Source organism: Pinus tabuliformis, chromosome 8 (genome assembly GCF_031772625.1).
Source record: "Pinus tabuliformis cultivar Carrire ecotype Pingquan chromosome 8, CPIR1, whole genome shotgun sequence".
Classification (NCBI taxonomy): Eukaryota; Viridiplantae; Streptophyta; class Pinopsida; order Pinales; family Pinaceae; genus Pinus; species Pinus tabuliformis.
Window position 1 is genome coordinate 918,737,683 of NC_142294.1, and position 18,714 is coordinate 918,756,396.

At 36.9% G+C, this 18,714-nt stretch overlaps 1 protein-coding gene across 2 annotated transcripts in view; it reads right to left on the bottom strand.

Moving 5' to 3' along the window:
* LOC149238518 (uncharacterized) overlaps positions 1-18,714 on the bottom strand; it is a 186,713-nt gene that overhangs the window by 37,947 nt on the left and 130,052 nt on the right. For both annotated transcript variants that reach the window (XM_089373061.1, XM_089373062.1), the window contains exons 6-7: positions 14,909-14,954; positions 14,721-14,800 (exon numbers count right to left, since the gene is read on the bottom strand). In XM_089373061.1, the coding sequence (XP_089229187.1) occupies positions 14,721-14,800; positions 14,909-14,954 (126 nt within the window). The remainder of the gene's footprint in view (positions 1-14,720; positions 14,801-14,908; positions 14,955-18,714) is intronic.

Here is an 18,714-nt window from a genome sequence, read left to right on the forward strand (position 1 = left end):
AAAATTGGTGGAGAGGCTAAGGCACATGAGTTCTAAAGAACCCAAAAACCGTTTGGTGAAATTCCACCCGGATTGTATTTTATTAAAATAATTAATATTTTTAATGGGGTTCCTAAGTCTAAACTTAGGGAAATTAAAATATTAATGGGTATTAATCAAAATATGGGTGAGAATGATCTAGAAGGCAAATCAAGTCATGTTTTAATCTTAGTCATTGATTAGAGACTTAATATCGGCCATTGAAGTCTCAACAGGAAAAGTATAAGGAGGCTTGGGGTTCACTTAGAAATACACAAAGAGATTGAGGAAATCGATTTTCTGAGGTGAGAAGTTCTCAGGAGGAAAATTGATTGAGGAGATCTTGCAACAAAGGGGCAGTGAGATTCCGGGAGGACTTTCCGGAGAATACAAGGCAAAGAGAGGACAAAAAGACATCCAAAGGAGGGTTGACACTGACCTACACAATGTTGACGTAAAGGCAGCGCAGTCAGTGAGGGGAAGTCGAATTTCTGCAGAGGGAATTCGAAATTCAAGTGTCGGAAGCCAGGGTGTGAGATTGGAGGCAAGAAAGTCGATTTCTCATCCAGCAGAAGATCCAGAGCAGAGAGGCAGCGTTATACCTAGGAGGAGTGACGCAGAAGCTGCCCAGGGTGACGCAGTTTGACGTAGTGGCCATCAGAAGGTGATGCAGAGCCTCTCAGAGCTGAGGATCAATCGCTGATTCTCCAGTGACAGAGTGAGATTATTTCACCAGTCTTTTGTCCAGTATTTTCTTTGTAAAGGATTGCTAGTTGAAGCATCCTAGATTTGTATTCAGAATTTTCTCCTGCATAATAATAAACCCTCAGAGCTACTACACCGATTTTCCCGCATTGGATTTTTCCGGGGACTATTTTTTCCAAAAATCATTGTGTCCTATGTATCTTGTTCTTTGCTCAGTTTCCTTGTTTCATGAGATCGAATTTAAGTAGTGTAGGCTGCAGAAGTAATTTGCTTTAGTATTCATAAGAATAACTTGATGAATGTAATTACAATCAAGTAGGTGAAGTAGATTCAAATTTGCTACAGTAGGGGTTCCTTGAGGATTAGGAATTTTCACTCCTCTCCAGCATTAGGGCTTCCTTTTGGTACAAAAATCCCTCCCTAGTCTCTCAAAGAAAGACCATCCTCATCTGGGCTTTGAATCCGCTCTTTCTATCAAGTTGTGTCAAGGCCAACCTAGGACCATATTGGATCCAATGGTGTCATCATGAAGAATCCTCAGAACAAGGTCAAAGTTGACCAACGTCCTGGATCCTGGATGTACTCTGGGATATGTGTCATCTGTTAGTGCAACTATGAGGCTACATACTCTCAGCATTGCACTTGGTTGGGCCAATGTACTTCTCTAGAAGGCTTGGGTACCCTATGGAGTGGGTGCCCAAAGCCTAGGTTGTTGCACCACCTGACAAGAACAACGTGGATTCTAGTGGAAGCTATCATTCATTAGGGTCTAAGACCAATAATGCATCTAAGTCAACCAAACTTGAGCGTTAAGGGCAATTTAATACTTCAAACAAATATCTCCTTCCAAAATTAGGACCAAGTTCTCGCAAAAGTGTTTTCTCCCTAGATAGGGGGTGGCTACCCTATTAGGTGCTTCCAGCCCCTGATGGGAAGTAGCAATTCCTTGGTCCACCCTTAAATTGTTAAGTGTTAGTGAATAATAATATTGTAATGGAGGGGAGAAGACTTCATGGTCAAGTGCCATGGTCAAAGGGACCAACTAATGGGGGTGTCCACATCTTAAGTGTATAGATGTGAGGAGGGAGCATTCATGGATGCATGAGTTACCAACTCAACCTTGATTTTTCCACCCCTCTTGTGTGCCTTTTACTTCTTGATTATTCCTTGTATTACCACTTATAGCTCAAGGGTTAGAGCTTGCTTTGTATGATGTAGCAGTTTTATTACCCCTTTAAGATGAGTCAGTTTATCGCTCATCGGGGTTGGGACATGCAAGGGTTCCTTTTTTATGTAATGGAGCATCATGTGCTTAGGAACTAGGTGATGGCCATATGAGGTAGGTAGAGCTCATGCCAGGCTTTTTCCCGCGTGCTAATCTTTATGTCCCAGCCATCTTTTGCATTTTGATTTTTCTTTCTTTGTTTTGTTGTGGTCATGATATACTTTTTCCTTTTCTTTCAGCTGCATCGGCCTCCCAAGGCAAAGTTCCCGAGCCCTACTCAAGGTATGTGAACATATGAGTGCCAAATCCCCAAGAACCGATGAAAAATTGTTCCCGAAGAATGGAGATGAGATATAGGGCTTGTAATGTGGCATGGAAGGTGTTAAGTATCATATAAGGAAGATGGAACACACTATCTCAATCATGACTTTCCCAATACTGCCCCTCCTATGACCCACAGTGCCTTAAGAGAGGTCCCACTAGACTAGAGTCAAAGATCAACCCCCCTAGTAAGGTGAAAGAACAAGAATATGGTCAAGGTCTATCAATCTTCCAAATCACCCCATTATCCATACTAAATGCCCAAATCAAACAAGTATAAGCACCCAATTGCAAAATCATCAAAGTACCTTTTGAATAGCAACCCACCTTCATCCAAGTGCTAATGTCGGATGGTGAGAAGCACATGGCTCATGCAAGTGGCAAAGGCAAATGGCATAACATCGTCTAATGGTGGTTGGAAGGGTTGTTGTTTTTCTACCTGACTAGTTCGCTGTCAAATGTAGGAGAAATTTTTCCTCCTATGGGGTAACCCATTTTGGTGGGTAACAGGCTTAAAGTAGTTTGAAATGGTTCGCAGTTTACAAGTAGGTTTATTGTTTGAAAAGTGTTCTTGATTCACTGCATATGAAATATTGGGGGCAACATTTTAGATCTGTGGAATCACAATCAGGACAAGAGAGAAGAAAGATTAAACTAGAAAGATATAGGAAAATATAAGGTAGGTAAGAGACTATCCTTCATAACAAACGGACGCACAAAGAAAAAATGCAATAGTGAAATTGTGATATACCTTGGATATATTAAGTAAAATATAAGAATAATATATGTGTATGTGTATGTGTGAACCCATGGGGCATAGAGCAGTCGATGACAGTGTGTTCTGTTAAGGAACTATATGGTGAAAAGGTCACCGGTTCGAAAACCCATCAGAACAAACCCTACCATAAGTATGTGTTGAGGTGGCCCAATCCAAGTGAGATCCCTAGGTGATTTTGATGACTTAGATGCCACTGTGTCATAGCGTCTCAAGCCACAAGTTAATTCCACCGGTTTGTGCATATATATATATATATATATATATATATATATATATATATATACAAAGCAACTAAAAACTAAATAACATATTATTAGATATAATATAGAAAGCAACTATATGCAAAACATATGACCCTTCATATGCATGACAATGCAATGTATATTCATACAAAGTCAAGTACTATTGTAAACAATAAACTGATTGATTTGTCAATCATTTATTTGAATATATCCTTGTACATCTTGTGCAAGTATATTGCCATAGCAAAAACGCTTCCCATACAAGTTAATTCCACCGGTTTGTGCACATATATATATATATATATATATATATATATACATATATACATATATACATGCAAAGCAACTAAAAACTAAATAACATATTATTAGATATAATATAGAAAGCAACTATATGCAAAACATATGACCCTTCATATGCATGACCATGCAATGTATATTCATACAAAGTTAAGTACTATTGTAAACAATAAACTGATTAATTTTTCAATCATTCATTTGAACATATCTTTGTACATCTTGTGCAAGTATATTGCCATAGCAAAAACACTCCCCATACAAGTAATTCCACCGGTTTGTGCATATATATATACAAAGCAACTAAATCCTAAATAACATATTATTAGTTATAATATAGAAAGCAACTATATGCAAAACATATGACCCTTCATATGCATGACTATGCAATGTATATTCATACAAAGTCAAGTACACACACACACACACACACATATATATATACACACAAAGAAACTAAAAACTAAATAACATATTATTAGATATAATATAGAAAGCAACTATATGCAAAACATATGACCCTTCATATGCATGACTATGCAATGTATATTCATACAAAGTCAAGTACTATTGTATAACAAGTACTATTGTAAACAATAAACAGATTAATTTGTCAATCATTTATTTGAATATATCTTTGTACATCTTGTGCAAGTATATTTCATTATGCAGGGCCATAGCAAAAATGCTCCCCATATATATATATATATATTCATAAGCAACTAAATAACATATTATTAGATATAATAATAACTAATATATATATATAAACAATAATAAATAGCATATTATTAAATATAATATTCAAAGTAACTATAAATAGCATGTTGCACTAATCGATATCGAGATAATATCGATGCAAGGAAAAAATCGGAAAAAATCGTAATAATCGGGAAAAAATCGGTAATAATCAAGAAAAAAATCGTTTGGTACAAAAATATTCTTTTTTTTTCAATTTTGTTAATATCTAAACCATCTACAACATAAAATAAATACATTGACACATAAATATGATAAAAGAACTAATATATAAGATATTTAATATCATTTCTAGTGCTAAAATCACACATAACAATGAATCATGTCCTGAATAGTAAGTCCTGACTCCTGAGTCCCAACTCAACCTCAAAATATCAACAAAAAATATAATAATGTATCTCATATCATGAGTCATAATGTCATATACAATGAAATAAACCAAATAACTAAAGTCTAATACTACTGATTTCCTTTGCCCCTCTAGATGTAGATGTCGGTGGAGTTGGCAGGCCGCAGTAGACTATGGAGTTTGCTGTGCTCTAGAAGCTGAAGAACTAGGAGCTACAGGAGGTAGACCACGTCCTCTACTTGTGACAAGGGTAGCTTGGGTCACCTCCTCGTCCTCAAAAAATTAAAATAAAATAAAATAATATATATATATATATATATATATATTTCCACGATTTTTTCCCAAAAATCGCGATTTTTTTGAAAAAAATCAGGCAAAAAAAAATTTTATCCAATTACTATGCACGATTTTATCATTTAGTTGAAATAATCGCGATTAAATGATATAATTGCAATTATTTCCCGATTAGTGCAACACTGAACTAAATAACATATTATTAGATATAATATACAAAGCAACTATATGCAAAACATGACTTTTCATATGCATGACCATGCAATGTATATTCATACAATGTCAAGTGCTATTGTAAACAATCAAATGATTAATTTATCAATTATTTATTTGAATATACCTTTGTACAACTACATCTTGTGCAAATATACTTCACAAGAATTACAAGGATCTGATTGCAAGAAAGTTTGAACCACTCTTTGCCTCAAATGCTCTCACAACATCTTCCCTTTGCCGTAATCTTAGAAAAAGGTGAATTCTCTCACAGCTTCCCTTTGCCATAATCTTAGAAAAAGGTGAATTCTCTCACGTCTTCCCTTTGCCGTAATCTCAGGAAAAAGGTGTGTCTGAATTGAATAACCAAGAATACACTTTAAACAAGATATGTCTATAGCATATCACAGGTGACAACATTAATGTTTTTAACTGATGTCCACGATAACTTAGAAACATAAAAAATTAAAAAAAAAAACAGAACAAACAATAAGAGCCATCCTGCTTAGTTTGATGAGGTACAAGTGCAGTACCTCTACCTGAGCATTTATGAAAACAAACATAAATATTATTATACTGATTATAAGCTAAGAGGCTAAGGGGCGTATCTAACAACCTGGGTGAGAATATAGGGACACCTATCCTGCACTTCGATAGTGTCAGCATCCCCAGAACAAGCAGGGGATACACAGTATGTCCCTTGGCATAACTCCATGCAAGCATAGATATTACTATAATGATTATAAGCTAAGATGCTAAGGGACGTATCTAACATCCTGGGTGAGAATCTAGGGACACTTGTTGTGCACTTGGATAGTGTCAACATCCCAGAACAAGCAGGGGATATAAAATATGTCCCTTGGCAAAAGTCTACTCGAGATTTATGAAAACAAACATGAATATTAGTATAATGACTACGCTAAGGGATGTGTCCCATGTCCTGGGTAAGAGTCTATGGACACCTATCCTGCACTTGGATGTTGTCCGCATCCCGGAACAACTAGGGAATACACACTACATCCCTTGAAAAAATTTGGGGGATGTTCCCTGCCACTGCAAAATATAGCAGACCTAGTGCAAAGCCTCACTAGGCAACCTAGGTCTTATGGGAACAATGAGATCAGCCACCATTGTCACCTTAGTGATTTATCTCATGTTGTTTAGTGATGGATGTTATCCCCACAAGGGAGGCTTCCCTAACAAGGCTCAGAGGGTTTTCACCTAAGGCAAATGAATCTCTAAGGGTCTTGTGAATAACATCACCTAACAAGATCTTCAATAAATAAGGGCTCAAGGGTGTCAATTGGTGACCATGATAAAAGTTGCAACTAATCAAGCACACTTTCCACCAATCCCAATGGACTAGAAGAGGCCTGTTATAAGCTAGGGCTTTTACAATATGCAGATTTACAACATGGAATAGCATATAATAGCCAAGAAATATTCTCCAAGTGAATGATTCAACAAAGGATCAAAGGCTATCAAGAGGTAATCAAGTGATAAGGAAATTTTAAGGTTTTAATGGTTTTCTATGCACAAAAAAGAAATAAATATCTAGACATCAGCCCTACTTTTGGGGTAAAGAATGCAAGTAATGCTATATTATGCCTTTTTAATTTATTGAATGCAACTTCTATCAATAGGAGGATGACATATGGATGCAAAATTACTATAAAATGCAAATTAAAACCAAACCCTAACCCTAGTTACCAAGAAATTGGGAAAAGAAGTAATAATTTTAAAATGATCACCATTACTAGACTAGTGCCTTTTACTCAATAGGACAATGGAGTCAATTACGGCAACATAAATGATAGAGAGCCTTGGATGAAGAGAGTGGAAGATCAACAATCTTCTCTTGGTAACCCTAGTGACTTCTTTATATGGGAGATTTAAGGTCAAAGGATGCATGCACCAAGTTCCTTTGATGGATTCTTGAAAGACAAATTTTGCATAACCATAAAGAATCAAGATTTCAAGAAAGATATTGCACTTTTTAATATGGAACAATAGAAACCCTAATTTCAGAAAATAGCATGCAAAATGGAAGAAAATGACAATAAATTTACATTATTCCATCAAGAATCACTTCATCAATCCCAAAAAAAGTCTCTCCATGCAAAAATATCCCTCCCAAGACAATTCGCTCCACTAAATATCCATTGTGTCCAAGAGAAAAGAACAAGAGAACTAGTGTGCACTCTTTTTTAGAGAGAAGAAGTGAGTGAAATGTGATGATGATAAAATGAAAGTGACTTCCCTCTATTTATATGAGGACAACCAAGTCACTTTTCATAAATTTACAATAAAATCCCTAAAAGTTTGCTTGGAGCGTTCAACTAGGCTTAAAGGTCACAAGCCACCCTTAAGATATCTTTACAAGATGACAAACATGAATAATATATCATAAATCTCCAACATGTGCAGGGATAAATGCTCTCCAATATGACATCATCCTCCTAAAATGGACATCTCCATCAAGCAAGGGACAAAGTGGGTCCAAGAGTGTTCCTCACTCCAAGATACATAATCAAAGTGCATGGGTCCATCTCCAAGTTAGATCACTGCCGCCATGATGTCATCATCAAGGAGGCTTAGGTCACAGTTCTAGGGCATGTATGGATGACGTGGAAACCTCAGGAGCAAGCATTGGCATCTATGCATGGTTGCTAGCCCTCCAAAACCACTCAGTGGTATCCATCATCATCTAGGCTCTAGAACAAGCCAACATCATCAAACAGGGTCAAGGCCAACCTAGGGATGTCCTACGTCCATTTGGGCACATCATCAATCAAGACAATTCCTTGGCTTCTTGGCTCAATGTTTAAAGATTTTGAGGTGAAGCAAGAGGCATACAACCATGTGGAGGCTCCTCAAGGTCCAACGTTCATCTTAGGAGGGTAACATTGGGCCTCTACAAAGTCACATGTGCTCTCAAAACTTGGGGTAGATGTCCTCTGGATGGTGTTGGAGAGGTGTCAAGCCATCCATCAAGGGATCTCTATTGTATGTGTAATAAACCACCTAAAACATACCCTCAAGATCAAGTGAGATCAATATCATTAGGGTCAAAAACCATTAAAAGTATCATCATGGAACATATTCAATGTTAGGGGCACAAAAAGTTCACATAAACCTTGCCTTCAAATGTCTTTCTAGCTCAGGATTTGTAAGCAAGTTACCACACCTATGTTAAGGTTGATTATGCCATTAACCATATCAGGTGCTTCCAGCCCCCATCGGGAAAAAGACATTTCACAAGTAGACCCATCAATCCACAAATGCATGTGATAAAGGAGGTGATAGAATGAGAAAGACTTCAAGGAAGATGGCCATAGCCATGGTACTAGCTGAAGGAGTGCTATAAAAAAAAAGAGGAAGCAATTGTGGAGGAATGAGTTACCCCTTTCCTCGCTTGTTTTTTCCGCCCCTCTGATGTGTCTTTTACTTCAATGATTTATCTTTCTTCCTTGCATAGCTTATGAGACCCAAGCTTGCTTTATGATTTTTCAATACCCCTTAAAAATGTAGCAACTTATCGATCATCCAGGATGGGACATTAAAGAATTCCTCTATTTAAATAGGGCATGAAATGCTAAGGAACATGGTGATGCCTAAAGAGAGGAGTAGAGCTCATGCTAGGATTTTTACCACGTGCTTATTATATCCTAGCCATCTTTTGCATTTTTCATTTTCTTTATGCGTGGCTTTATATGCTTTTAACTTTTTTTCAGTTGCATCAACCTTTTATGGCAAATTTCTGGGTCTTGACTTAGACATGAGGATATAGGGTGCCAGTCCCAATGACAATCAACCCAAAGAACGAATGTGGATAATAATGGATGTAGAAAGTTTTTACAAGATGGCAACCCTCGCAGTTTCAAGTTTTTGTATAAGTTTTCATGTCCACGGTTCCAAAATAAATGTCCGATATAAAACTGTTAAATACAATTTATTTGAAACATTGGCTGTCTCTACCATTTAGTCTTTTGCACAGCTGATAAAAGAATTAAATGCAAGCACAAACCCATAAAATTTGACACAGTTGAACAAACTTAATTTTTGGTCAACATGACCCTGGAAAAAACCCCACTGTTGGGGAAAACCAGTCTTCTAAGGGGGAGCTTTATTTTGCTTGTTTAGGGAAAAAATTTACAGCAAAATAACAATAAGAGATATACTTATCTCTTCCCTTTTGTAGCTCTTCAGGTGTACTCTTGAGTCTTTACACTGAAACAATGGACTGATAAAACTTCACACAGTCATCTCTGTCCAATAAAGATTTCAACCTATGAACTGCTCCTCTTGCACAGGGATTTGAGCTACAGAACAGTCACTGGTTTCTCTAACTTTCTGCCTAGTTACAACTTCCTCATACACAGGAATCTAACCTCTGACTGTCTCCTACAGCACAGGAAATAGAACCTCTTGGACAACAGATGGCAACGACTCAGGCTACTTCTACACACCTGAAATGACCCTCTTCAGACTTAAATCTCGGTCTGTATACCTGAAGAGACAAGGCCGTAAAGCCCTCAGTCTGGACTCTGCTCCCCAATTTTATGTTGGCCCGATTTTTTTGTTGACAGACCCGAAAATTTTGGGAGTGAGAAAATGGCTGACAGTGGGTCAAAACACAACCTCCTACACGCTGTAAATGACCCTAAAAGAAGCCCACCTGTAGCAGCTCGTTTCTCTGCCCTTTTCCTAGATATTCAAGCTCCCTTGTAGACTTAAGCTCGGCCCTGGTAGGAAGGTCAAACCAGTGTTGTTAAAAGCGCGATTAAATCGCGCTTTTTTGAAAAAAGCGTGCTTTTTTCCCTAAGCTGATTTAATCGCGCTTTTTATGGGAAAAAAGCGCCTAAAATTTTTTGCTTTTTTTGAAAAAAGCGCACTTTTTTCGTAAAAAAGCTCGGGGGTCTGTGGCAGCACGATTTATAATGAAAATTTGGATTTATTAATTATTATTTCATGATCTTTGTACAGGTTGGAGTCCCAGCGACTTAATGACATGGTCTACGTCTACTACAATCTTCGATTGTGGGTGAGGCAACTTGAGAGGACACCTGATGTGGATGCCATCTCATTGGATGGGATTGACACCACTGCTGCATGGAGGGTTGAGGCCGAGAGGCCTCTCATGGATTCTACTGATGATTGGTTAGTGCAGGATGAGGGGGAGGAGGAGGAGGAGGAGGAGGAGGAGGAGGAGGAGGTGACACCGCCTACCCGGGCTACCACTAGGACCAGTAGAGGACGTGGTCTACCTCCTGTAGCTCATACTTCTAGTTCTTCAGCTTCTAGAGCACATCAGACTCCATTGCCATTTCCACCAGCACAGGCACCAGCATCTACATCTAGAGGGAAAGAGAAAGCTGTGACATTTTCTCGCAAGAGGGGCAGAGGAAATCAATAGGATTAGACTTTCATTTTATTGTATATGAGTCTATGATGTTATGACATGATGAGATACATTATCATATTTTTTGTTGATATTTTGACGCTGAGCTGGGACTCAGGAGTCAGGACTTACTATTCAGGACATGATTCAATGTTATGTGCGATTTTAGCGCTAGAAATGATATTAAACATCTTATATATTAGTTTTCTTATCATATTTATGTGTCAATGTATTTATTTTGTTGTAGATGGTTTAGATATTAAAAAAATTGAAAAAAAATGAAAAAAAATGAATATTTTTGTACCAAACGCTTTTTTCCCTCTTTTTTCCACTTTTTTCCCGCTTTTTCCGATTTTTTCCGCTTCATTCCTGGCGCCGATTTAATCCCGCTCGCGCTTTTAACAACATTGGGTCAAACTGCTGTAGGTATGGCTCCTAGCCTCCTCCTCCTTTCTCCTGGCTGGCTTGAGCTCCTTTGCTCTTTTCAGTCGTTCTCTTCTTTCCTTTAAGCTGCTAGCCTCTCTCTGCAAGCATTCTCTAGCTCCTATCCTTTGGACTCCTTCCAAATCGAGCTCCTTTTGTTTCCCTCTCTCGTTCTCCTCTTTCCTTTGAGAAGAAATCATTAGTAGTAGAATGATACATCCTTTTTCCATTTTGTCTCTTTGAAAAAGATAGAAACCCTATCCCTAGGATCTAATGGCTAAGATTTAATCTCAAGCCATTAGATCAATGGCTAGGATCAATTCTCCACTTGACCCCTCATACATGTGGTCCCCTTCTTTTAAAAAGACTTCCTAGTACTTTTAATGTTATTTTGCACCATGTTCACTTTTCCCATAAAGTAACTTATAAAACATAAGTCACTTTAATATTATAAAGTGAACTTTAGACTTTACCCATAAAGTCACTTTTCGACATGTGACTTTAATAATTTAAAACATGGTACAACTCCACATAAAAATAATTTAGCCCCTCTTGACACTAATAATCTCATAATGTCACTTAGACAAAAGGTAATTAAAGTGTCTCCCTAGGCCAAAAGGAAAAACGCTTAGGAAACACTTCCTTGGTACCATTTTTCTCAACAATGGAAACATGCAAGGTGGCAGGTATTGATTATCTCAGGCACACTATATCACTTAGTGCCTCCTATTACTGCCCCACCTGAAGGAAGGACCTCAGGGGAGGTCACACTAGACTAAGGGCAAAGGTTAACCTCCCAGGTGAAGCATGGGAACAAGGGTACAATCAAGAGCAGTCAATCATCCAACTTAGCCTATGATCCATATTAGTATGCCCCAAAGTTCAAACCATTAAATGAAAGCACATGATTACAAAAATGGTTCATGTACCTTCCAATAGATGACCTTGTTGAGAAATCGGGAGGCTTGCAAATTAGGTTAGGTTTCTCTTTCATTGATAATTGCTTGTGATAGTTGTTGGCTTCTTATTAATTTTATTATGTTCTTCATCAAACAATTATCAAACGTAAAAACATGAAGATCACAAGAACACAAGATATAGGCTTCAAGCTAGGGCAAAACCCCTCCAAGAGGAAAACCCAGAAAATTTATCTTCTTATAGAATCAGATCAAATTGAGATGTCCAAGACCCATAGCCATAAAGACTCCGCCTTCTAGATGCCAAGTCAAACCCTCCTTTTGCACAGCAAATCCATCAACAGCAAGAGATCAGCAATATGTACAGCATCAGAAATGAACCTTCAGCAAGAGATGTATCAAGGCAAAACTTCTACATATTTGAGATGAAGATGAACCTTTCTTTCCTTATCAATTCCAGACTTTAGCCCTCTTTCTTTCGCGATATTTCAGAACCAATGATGTGAAAACTGTATGTACAAATGAGCTCAACTCTTCTTCTATTTATACTGTTTAGAGGGGGTTTGAATAGACATGTCTACTGGGGCAAGGCCAACTTGACAAGGAGGCCGACTTGGCATCTAGAGGCAGTTTTGACCCAAATTACAATTTGAAAATATATTTTTCTTTTTCTTTACAATAGGTCCAAATAGGACTTTGACTCTTTGACTCAATAAATCCTAGAAGCATGAAGAACATGCTTATCTAAAATAATAATTTGACTTGAGCATGAAACCCATGCTTGAAAAATAAAATTTCTTTTTCTTCTTTTTTCTTTTACATAAAATATATAAATACATAATGACAATTATGAAGACTGAACCCAGTTACAACTTTCAATTGACCCATCTTCTCCAAAGCATGTGAAATGGGAGAGCACTGACCAGAGCATAGGTGGAGATCTTTGATGTAAAGCTACCTGTGGATAATCATAGGGCTGATGGTTGGTTACCTGGCTGACCAATGAGAAGAAAAATTTTCTCCTAGGAATTACCCACTTTTGGTGGGTAACATTCCCCAACGGCATACACACATTATGTCCCTTCGAAATTTGGGGGATGTCATGCATGAATTGTGATTTTTATAATGTGAAACATTTTCTCAGTTGTAAGGCCACTATTTTTCATTAAAACATATGAGCTTTTCTAATAGATTTTGTTTCTTTGATGGGCAATTCTTCTGTCACAAAATTCTGGCAAGCAAAAACATCCATTAGTCCTATGAAAGGAAAGGCAAGGAACAAACAATCAAGTCACATTCTAAGAGCATAATTATATCTGAAGAGTCAAATGGGTTGCCAATCTTTGTAATGTCCTCTATGAATTGAGGATGAATGAAGGACAAAATACCCTATCGATCCCCGTAGGCTACAATCCTCAATAAATAGGAAAACCCCCAAAATACCCAATGTTTGGGCGAGTTTTGGGGAAGTTGTGCAAAGAAACCCAAAATTGGGGTTTGGAGTAAAATTTACTCAATCAATTAAGAAGAGACCCTCTAGGAAATCTATAAATACAAGAGGGTTGAATTCATTTGGGATCATCAAGTGTGGATCATTTCATTTGTTTTTTGAGCGAGGGTTTAAGATCCCTTTTCTCTTGTCGATTTCAGTGGTGAAAGATTCCACCCTCGTTGAAACCTTCTATCTTTCTGCACTCTGTTCTGGCACAGGAAAACCATCTGGAGAAAGCAGTGAAATTCTTGTTGATCTGGATTCTTTTTTTGGCAGAGGAAGACCTTCAAAGGCACCGAATTTTTCCTTGTTTTGTCTCATTCTGGCCACAGGAACCCTCCACCTCAGGCAGCAAGGTCTTTTCCTTGTTCGGTCCTAGTTCTGGCTACAGGAAGTCATTCAATGAAGACAGCGAAATTTGTAAGGGCTCTGTGACAGTTCATTTTATACATTGGAGGCTGGAACAGGATCTCGGTGGGTGTTTTCTTCTAGTTTGGAATGAAGTTCATGCATAGAGAAACCCTCACAAAGTACCCTGTAGCTGATTACAGACCCTCGCGTGGGCAATCTATAGCAAGAATTGACCTGTTAGAGGATCGGATCACCCTGAAGTTTTCGGAAGTCTCTGTCTTAGGGTTTCTAAGAGGGCCGAGGCCAGATCTTAAGCCCTGATTGTGAACAGTGGGTTGGATACAGCCCATAAACCTTGGCTGTGGATAGAAAACAGGATTTTCAAGGAACAAGAATCCTCGTTGTGACTTGAAGCAGAGTCGAATCAGCAGTAAAACCCTCACAGAGGATTGAACAGGGTCAAAAGTCCATGCTTGGTAAACAGAAGAGAGCCGAAGGTTGTAGTATCTAGCCTAGTTAGTAGTTTTATGTCTAAGTTGGTCTGAATCAAATTTGAAGTGAAGTTCTTAATTTTGATATCTGATTAGGGCCTCTGGTCCTGTAGTTTGAATCATTACATTTGAAGTTGAGGTCCATTCTGGACTGAACTACGTATGGAATTGATTTGGCGATACTCAGTTTTATATATTGTTGAATAATATATTGTTTTCACCATACTGCTGTTAGTGAAAAGTTAAAACAGAATGAACTATTGATGAACACACTGTTTATTGCATCATCATAATAAAATTTGACTGTTTATTAAATTAAATCACTGTATTAGGAAGAAAGGAACAAAATTGCTACAGGAGATTCTAGGAGATCACTACAATCTTTTGGTCTGTACATGGCATTGGGCTAACCGTAAATTAGTTACTCAGATTCAAAGCAGATACCTGCCAGATACCAAGATGAAATCTTCCTGCTGTCACTGGAATTGTCAGTGAGCATCCCATCATCGATGACTTTACATGAGCTGCAAAGATTGTTTTATTTATTACCATTAGAAAACCATGCCAAACAGATGTTAAAACATCCAGGACAATAGAAATAAAGAGTTGCAAATCAAATTCATTCAACTTACCAGGCATGTCATCATAACCTTCATCTAGATGACGATAATGGTTTCCCTGAAAAGCAATATTACATTTCATCAACCATACAGTATCATAAATTAAGTATCCCTAAAAATTCAGGCAGCATGGAAAACAAGATCGCATTATAGACATTGGATTTTGGTCAACATTTCCCATCAACGTACTAGCATGACAAGATTGAAACCTTCTTTGTCTTCAAGATAACATGTTCAGAATTAAAGGTACAGAAAACATAAAAGGAAAATAGGAAAAATAAACAAATCAATTTCAATAGAGATTCAAGACACTTTGGACAGCCACGTATGTTAGACTAGATGAAACTAATTGGTTTATAACAAATTAATCACAGTGCATATTTGCAAGTCTTAAAAGAACCCTTCAGACAAAAAGGAAAATCCAAAATTCCTGCCAGCATTAGTAGGACCTACCCTTTGTAGAAACATTGGCAGGGTTGTATCATGAAGTGCAAAACACTCACCAATAAATTATTGAACTTACAATACTTTATCTACAAATAGAAATATTATATTGATAGAAAGGGAGGTTTGTCCATATCATAGGTCCCTCTTTCAATGCAGGAGATAGTATACATACAAGATGTAGGATCTACGAGCAGAAATCATCAATATTGTTGTATTGTGTTCAGGCTTAGAGAGAAAACTGCTCAAATTTTGGAAGAAAGATGCTAAATCTTTTTCAAAGTAAATAGAAACCAATGCGCTCTTTCTCATCTTTACTCTTGCAAACTCTTTCCTTTTATCTTGAAAAACATGCAGTTTCTGTTACAGTATAGAACAATGCCATTACAACAGTGCAATGATTAATTGGCAAGGTGATATTGAAAATTGCTCCCTCTAAAAATATAGAAGAGCAGAGCTAATGTATCTGCATTAGCACCAAATTCCATAGACTCTATAACTTTTCTATGCAAAGTTTATACTGGCCACTATTTCTAGTGCTAAATCACTTTTAATAGTCAACTCTCTACAGAGAAGAACAGCTAGAATTGCCCCATAACTGCCCCCTTCCAGCTAAGATGCCCGACCAATATGATTGTATATTACTCTAAAGAGACAAACCCACACAATGTTCACGCAACTCTACAGCCCCATAAACACATGTTCAACCATTTCCCCTTCTTGGCATATTGTGAACATGCCATTGGTTAGCCTTGTGCATATACCATTGGTTAGCCCTCGCTTATGAAGTCGATATTTAACAGTAAAGCTTGAATTGATTGCTAACCATCCTAAAACTCAGGACTTGAATGAGATTAGTGCTTCCAATATAACTTGACAGCTTCTAATCCATCTATGATCTGTATGTTAATCCCCCATCTTTGGTTGACATAGTTTCTATTTGGGAGTTGACTTTTATGCCTTCATATAGTTTTTGGTTTCATATCAAAAGAAGGGGATTTCATAACTTCATCACAATCTGTAGTGCACATGTCCAAAAAGATATGATAGCTTGATCCACAAACCACCTTAGATATTCCAATGGTCAAAGAACCAAAATAGATCTAAAACTTAAAGCTATTAAAGTGGGCCAATGCTTTGACTACACAGCTATGATTTTGTATTTTTAGTGCTTTAACAAAAATAAAAACACATCATTCAGATTCTTTAACTACTCCAACATAAAGAAACAGAACTACAATAACAGAGACAAACAATGTAACACAATATGTACCCTGGGAAAACTAATGTGGGAAAACACAGATGGATTGTGCCGTTTATATTTTGTACAATGTAGTTTACAATACAGATTACAATGTGGTCCAAGCTTGCTGGGAAGCTAAAAGACACCGTGGTCTTCCACAGTCCTCTACAGATTGCTTGTCTCTCTACCAATGTTGTGAAAATCGTGATCGGGATTAAATCGGCGCGGGGAACAAATCGGAAAAATCGGAATTATTGGGAAAAAATCGGGAAAAAATCGTTTGGTACAAAAATATTCATTTTTTTCATTTCTTTTCAATTTTTTTAATATCTAAACCATCTACAACCTAAGTTACCGGATCCGGCCCTCTGGGGTACAGGATCCACGGATCCACGGATCTGATCCGGATCCGCGTAAATACGCCCAAGAACCGGCACGTGGCGGATTAATAAACGTGCAGAGTTTCGAGCACGCCGGCAGGGTTTAAAGTTGCCCTAGTTGCGGTGTTATGACCCATGACCCGAGCTTTTACGAGCTATATTTTGACTTATAGATTGAGATTTTAACATATAATTTTTTTGCTAATTTTTATTAATTAATTTAAAATTTAATCTCAATACACTATTACATTATAGTGTTGGTCTTAATGTAACTGCAGAGGTCTAGTTTTAAGTTTATCGTTTATAGTGCTGCGATAATGTAACTGCAGACGTCTGCGAGATTAGTGGTCATTCCCTTTACGCTACGAGATCAATGGTATATCACGCATTTAAGTTACATTAAGACGTCTGCGATAATGTAACTATAGACTTATTACCTAATGTAATGGTGTATTGAGATTCGGAACCCACTATAGACGTCTGCGATAATGTAACTATAGACGTCTGCAGTTACATTTAAGTTTAGTTTTGTCTTAATAAACTTAAAATATAGGTATGTATTTTTTAAATTATATTGCTTTTTATTTATAATTTAGTTTTTATTTATAATTTAGTTTTGACTTATAGATTGGAATTTGAGCATATATTTTTTATTTTAAAATATTTTTTTTTTCTAATTTTTATTAATTAATTTAAAATTTAAAATGATATATAAAATTTATACAAATTTAAATATACATATTGATATATAGATATAATTTTAAATTTAATTTTGTCTTAATAATCTTAAAATATAGGTGTGTGGGCATAAACTAATGATGGTGTTTTATGAATGCAAACTTAAAAAACAACAATTTGTTAATTTGAAGAGATAATTAAAGATGAACTTGAATATATGGTAAAAGCACAAAATGAATGACAATGATTTAGCTTTAATATATATATATATAAATGGATGATTTTGTGTCTATTATTAATTTTATTATATTTTTAATATTATTATATTTTTTGTACTTGCCGTATCCTTGCCGTATCCGGATCCTGGATTTTCAAAAAACTAGCGAATCCGGATCCGGATCCGGATCCGTATCCGTATCCGTATCCGAATCCTGGTAACTTAGTCTACAACATAAAATAAATACATTGACACATAAATATGATAAAAAAAACTAATATTAAGATGTCTAATATCATTTCTAGCACTAAAATCACACATAACATTGAATCATGTCCTGAATAGCAAGTCCTGACTCTTGAGTCCCAACTCAGCCTCAAAATATCAATAAAAAATATGATAATGTATCTCATCATGTCATAATGTCATATACAATAAAATGAAAGTCTAATCCTATTGATTTCCTCTGCCCCCTCTTGCGAGAAAATGCCACAACTTTCCCTTTCCCTCTAAATGTAGATGCTGGTGCCTGAGCTGGTGGAGATGGCAGTGGAGTCTGATGTGCTCTAGAAGCTGAAGAACTAGAAGTAGGAGCTATAGGAGGTAGACCACGTCCTCTACTGGTGGCAGGGGTAGCCCGGGCAAGTGGTGTCACCTGGAAACATTACAATCTCCCAATCCTGAAATCCTGAAAAACTGATAAGTCTGCTGGATTTTAAATGAAATCTAAAATTCTACTTTCTCCATATGAAATCCAATGAGGCTAGAACCACTCTCAAACATCCTGAGTCATTTCATGGTAATGTTAAAAATTTAAGTAAAAGGATTATGAAAATGAAGATTAAGGAGAATGTCA